The 5,268-nt window shown below is 49.4% G+C and overlaps 2 protein-coding genes across 3 annotated transcripts; both read left to right on the top strand.

Moving 5' to 3' along the window:
• Positions 1–692: 692 nt before the first annotated feature.
• On the top strand, positions 693–2,629 carry LOC112343982 (pentatricopeptide repeat-containing protein At1g11290, chloroplastic-like). Its single transcript, XM_024668097.1, has 2 exons — positions 693–1,850; positions 1,943–2,629. The coding sequence occupies exons 1-2, from the start codon at positions 693–695 to the stop codon at positions 2,627–2,629; spliced, it is 1,845 nt and encodes a 614-aa protein (XP_024523865.1).
• On the top strand, positions 2,526–3,957 carry LOC112343983. Of its 2 annotated transcripts, XM_024668099.1 has the most exons (6): positions 2,526–2,621; positions 2,681–2,899; positions 2,968–3,209; positions 3,278–3,388; positions 3,459–3,670; positions 3,728–3,957. In XM_024668099.1, exons 2-6 carry the CDS (start codon positions 2,763–2,765, stop codon positions 3,839–3,841), a joined length of 816 nt encoding a protein of 271 aa, XP_024523867.1. In that variant the 5' UTR covers positions 2,526–2,621; positions 2,681–2,762; the 3' UTR covers positions 3,842–3,957. The 2 variants fall into 2 exon arrangements, with proteins under 2 accessions (XP_024523867.1, XP_024523866.1); XM_024668098.1 differs by having other exon boundaries at positions 3,459–3,957.
• The last annotated feature ends 1,311 nt before the right edge of the window (positions 3,958–5,268 follow it).

The following is a 5,268-nucleotide window of genomic DNA, read 5'->3' as shown; positions in this document are numbered from 1 at the left end:
GCGTTTCGTCCTTGGCAGAAGCGCTTCCCCGATTTTAGAGGTAAGAGGACGGGATCTAGATGGATCCGGGCGCCGCTCCTCTTCCCAAAATACTTGACGACCACCGCGTGGTGGGATCCAAGGACGATAGTGGCGCTCTGGGTGTGGGGAGTTCGCTCAGTGGTGGATTAAACCACTCGGCCAAGGAAGGAAAATCGACAGGAGAGTTTTGTTCGAGATTTTCTCGCGAATGAAGAAGTGAGGAGAACAACTGGTAGCTCATTCCCGTCGCTCTGCTCGTCTGTAAATGTACCCAGGCAAGGATCGTAGATTGGCAGATCCAGGACCGTATCGAAAACACGGCCAGGTTTTGGGAGGCCTGATCAAATCTCACAAGAACGCTCTCTCGGCATCCAGTGAGTTTGCATAGAGCAAGCACAGTTTTTTTCATTATCCTCCTATTGTTCTTACTATTTTTATTTTCCTGTAAAAGAAAGAAAACGAACCCAAAAATGGTCATGAGTTATATAAGTTCTCTGAATGAAAATTTTCCACAGCGCCGCTCCTCCACCGGCAGATAGCCGCCAGAGCGCCACCACATCTGCCCAGATTTTACTACGATTGTTTTTAACGGTCAGGATTTGTTCTTCGTCTCTAAACCTCAAGAACCCTAAAATCAGATGATTGGGCAAATCAATGTCGCGCTACGAGAAATGGCTCCAATCCAGCTGGACGGCGACGGCCGCAAGCGCGATCTCCTCTCCGGTAAGAACATCGGCTTGATCAACGCAATCATTGATGGATTTGCAAAACGGGGCATGATGGATGACGCACGCCGCATTTTCGATTCCATGGATCGGCGCACCGCGGCGTCGTGGAACTGCGTCATCGACGGCTACCCACGGAGCGGCCAGCCGGATCTCTCGCTTCTGTTCTTTGGGCGGCTGCATGCCGAGGGGTTGGATCCAAACGGCCGGAGCTTCTGCGCGGCTCTCCACGCGTGTTCTTCGATGGCCGCTACAGAAAAGGGGGTGACATATTTACAGGGGAGGATCATCAAACTCAGGAGCCTCAAGAGAGGATTGGCTCTTCATTCCCAGCTCCAGAGTGGTGGATTCTTGGTGGACAGGTTCGTGGCGAGCGCCCTGGTGGATTTCTATGGAAAGTGTGGCACCGTGAGAGAAGCTCTAGAGATTTTCCAGGCTGCCAAGTTGGGAACAAAGGACGTGGTTTTGTGGAGTGCCATGATCAGCGCTTGCTCGCAAGGAGGGGAAGACGAGCTAGCCTTGGAGCTCTTTGAGCTTATGCTTTTGGAAGATGGAGTGGAGGCGAATGCTCGGACTCTGGTGGCCGTGCTCGACGCTTGCACGAATCTGGGATGGCTGGACAGGGGCGGAGAGATTTACTCCAAGTTTGCAAGAACAGGGACAGGGATTTCGTCCAGCGTTTTCGTCTCCAACAGTCTGATGGATATGTATGCAAAGTGGGGGAGATTGCTGGATTGCCAGCGAGTTTTCGATGGGATGTTAGAGCGGGATTCGGTCTCCTGGAATGTTTTGATCATGGGATATGCAAAAGGTGGCGAGGCCCAGCGAGCTGTCGAGCTATTCACGGCCATGCAAGCGTTAGACGTGGTCGTCAGCTCCAGAACTTTGGTGGCGGTTCTCCAGGCATGCTTGGATATGGCCGAGAAGGAAGAGGCTCGGCTTGTGGATGGAAGGCCCTTGAAAGTGGCGTCGTTGGAGAAGGGATTGGCTTTTCATTTCCGGTTTCTCGACGGGCTGGAAGATGTTTACGCTGCAAACAACTTGATCAGTCTCTACGCTTGGTGTGGAAGTTTGGATGATGCGGCTCGGGTTTTTGACAAAATGGTGATCAAAGACTTGGTTTCGTGGAACATCATGAGCTGGCCCTGCAGGAGTTTTCGAAAATGGGACTCCAAGGACTGAAACCGGACTCGCAGACTTTTGCATCGGTACTTAAGGCCTGTGGTGGTCTTGGAGCACTACAGGCTGGACAGGCAATCCATCGTCTGATCGAAGAAACTGGGGCCGAGAGCTCTCCGGCGGTGGCAAACTCGCTCATAAGTTTCTACGGCAAGTGTGGTGACATGGTGGAATCTCGGCGAGTGTTTGATGGGTTTCCAGACAAGGACGCAGTGTCTTGGAGTGCACTGATCGCGGGATACAGCCGTCAAGGGGACAGTGACGCGGTGTTTGATCTGTTCGAGAGAATGCAAGAGTTCGCCAAGCCGGACGCTGTGACATTCTCTTCAGTTCTATCGGTCTGCTGCCACGCTGGTTTGGTCGACAAGGGGATGGAATACTTTCACGCGATGTGCTCGGACTATGGACTTAGTCCGAGTGTGGAGCACGTAATCTCCATGGTTGATCTACTTGGACGTGCTAATCGGCTGGAGGATGCGCTTGCGATGGTGCAAAGCCTGCCCGTGGAAGAGGTGTGCTCCAGGATATGGATGGCTTTGCTTGGGGCTTGTTTCAAGTGGAAAAATGCAGTGATTGGAGAGGTAGCCTTTGATGCTCTGCCAAAGGTTGACGATCAAGGTGGTACAGCTTATGCTCTCATGGCAAACATATACTCAGGCTCAAATAATGAAAACTATGACAACCTTGAAGTGATTGGTACGTAATGAAGTTTCTATGCCTTTGCAGTTATCTAACTCTTGTTGTTTTCTTTGCAGCTGGATCTTTGTGCTGTCACTTCAAGACATGAAGTGTGGACAGAGTTGGATCTGATGCTCCACTGATGGTAATTCCTGAAGCATGGGCTTGCTTCAAATAGCCAAGAGCCTCCTGCGAGACGAGCTCTCCACTCGAGGAAAGAGCACAGAAATACCAGGTGGATACGGGCACACGAGCTCAGCACTCGCTAGACCCACTGCTTCTTCAGCTTTGCAGCAGTAAGTTTCTGCAAAGAATGCCTCTCTTGGACTAACTAGTGCTTTCCATCCGATTTTGTAACAATCAGGCACTCGGGGTCTGGAATAAGAATCTATCGTCAATCTGAAAGAACTCGAAAGCTCTTGAAAGCCTTTGATAAGTTTCTCAATGTCGCTGCTGCTAGTGCCGGTTCCCATAGCAAAAGTTATGGAGTTCAGAAGAGGAAGCTCGGCCACCACCTTGCATTTATCGCACAGAAAGTCATCGGCAAAAGTTCCTGTGACTCCGAGCTCCCACAAACCAATGGTGATCCTAAGCTCATCAAAAATGGTATCAGCTTTGGCTGCCAAGCTCACATTTTCTCTATCAAGGACTAAAACTTGTGGGATTTGTTTCAGGCGTCGTCGAGCTGTGGAAGCCAGCTCCAGAGCTGTATCAAACAATGGATGGTCATCGCTTGCTGCACAACTCATCTGGTCCCTTGCGGCATCGAGAGAGGCCAAGAGAAGGTAACTCGGACTGGAGCTTTGCAAGGTTCGAAGGCACTTGCTAATTCTCTCGTGCTTTACAATCTCGCAGCCTCTCGCAAGATGGAGCATCCCGGACTGCGTAAGAGACGAGAGTACCTTATGCGTGGATTGGACAACAACGTCGGCTCCCTGCTCGAGTGCCGTTGCAGGAAACCTCGAGTGGAACTTGAAGTGCGCTCCATGAGCCTCGTCAACTATGATCGGGATACCATGCTCGTGACACACCTTTGCGATCTCCTCCACTGGGCTACACACTCCAAAGTAAGTTGGCGAGACAATCAGAACAGCTCCAATTCTCACGTCTTTTCTTTTCTGCAGATCCAAGATGGCCAACTCGATGCTCTCGGCGGAGACGCCGTGAGAAATCTCCCAGAGCTCGTCATAACAAGGAAGAACATAGTGAGGCATTGCTCCAGCAAGAACCATGGCTGAGAATGCCGAGACGTGGGCGTTCCTGGGGAGGATCAAAACGTCTCCGGGCTTGCAGCAGCTCATCACCGCCGCTTGAATTCCACACGTAGAGCCGTTCACCAAGAACCACGAGTACCCTGCTCCGAAAAGCTCGGCGGCCATTTGCTGCGCTTCCGCTATAGCTTCTTGTGGCGAGTGCAAGTTATCCAGGCCTGGCAGCTCCGGGAGATCAAACTGGAAGGGTTGAGCTCCGAGAAGCTTGGAAATCGAAGAGGGCGCTGAGGAGCCGCGGCCGTGGCCTGGGAAGTGAAACGCAGCGACACGCTCCTCGCCGGTTCTCTTGAGAGCTTCTAGCAAAGGAGCTGAGGAAGAAGGGAGCAGTGACGGAGGATGATTGTTGAGCACCGTCGTCGGCATAGCCATCCACGCCATGAATCGCTGAAGCACGAATACTCGATAAACGGTATTGTTTCAGGAATGTGAGATCCACAAACTTTTATCCAGCGACACAAAAGCCTCCAACCAATTCTTCTCTTCCACAAAAATGTGGAGCAAACGGAGGTGCTGTCATTCCTCCAGCAAAGGAGATATAACTCAAGAATATCTTAGCTTTTGTAATATCGACCAGAATCGAACCTGAAACGCATGCTTTGAGAAACGGAAGTCCTAACTGACTGATCTTTAAATAGTCCTTGCTTAAAGATAAAAGAATAACCAATTCCTCGTATGAACAAGTAAATTTTGGCTTTTCTCACTGCTCGACCTTCCCAGATTCTGGGGGGATATTATCTATGGGTGGAATGTTCTAGAGAGTTGACTCTGGTGGTTGATGAAAATGACTCAGCCAAAGATCCACAAATTTTCACAACCCATTTTCTTCCACAAGAAAGAACCTGGGTGTGGTCACTTGAACTCTAAGGTGAACTCGCTGTAAATACTCTGACCAAATTCAATCAAGTTTAGTAATTAAATAGCAAGTGATATGTATTATACTAACTTGCACTTGCTCTTAGGATTGTTCCTTGTGGCAAATTTACACAGAGTCAAAAAGAGATTACCACCAATCATGTGGGATAGGAGTTCTTGGTGGACACGTTGTTACTACTTTCTTTCTGTGATCCACAGGCTCCTATTAACCTCATCTTCCTATCCGGCTCAACCATCTTCAAATCAAATCTTCCAACCAGTCAAAACAATTTACAGCCAACCTGGCTTTGGGTTTCCACACTCCCGTTGCCCAGATCATTTTTCAGTTTGACATGATAGCCATATTTCATGGTACTTATTACGAAAGGTTTATGAACTTAATAACATTTCTCAAAATAAGTCTTTGATAGCAACTGTTCAAGTTCCTACTTTTTGCTGCAAGACCTTAGTGTTGCAAGAAGCTCATTTGTGTCGCACAATTTTTTCTCAATAGTTGATCATCAAAGTATAAGTTGTGAGGT

The sequence above is a fragment of the Selaginella moellendorffii genome, unplaced genomic scaffold (assembly GCF_000143415.4).
Source record: "Selaginella moellendorffii unplaced genomic scaffold, v1.0 SELMOscaffold_405, whole genome shotgun sequence".
NCBI lineage: Eukaryota > Viridiplantae > Streptophyta > Lycopodiopsida > Selaginellales > Selaginellaceae > Selaginella > Selaginella moellendorffii.
This window is presented reverse-complemented; position numbering and strand designations above follow the sequence as displayed.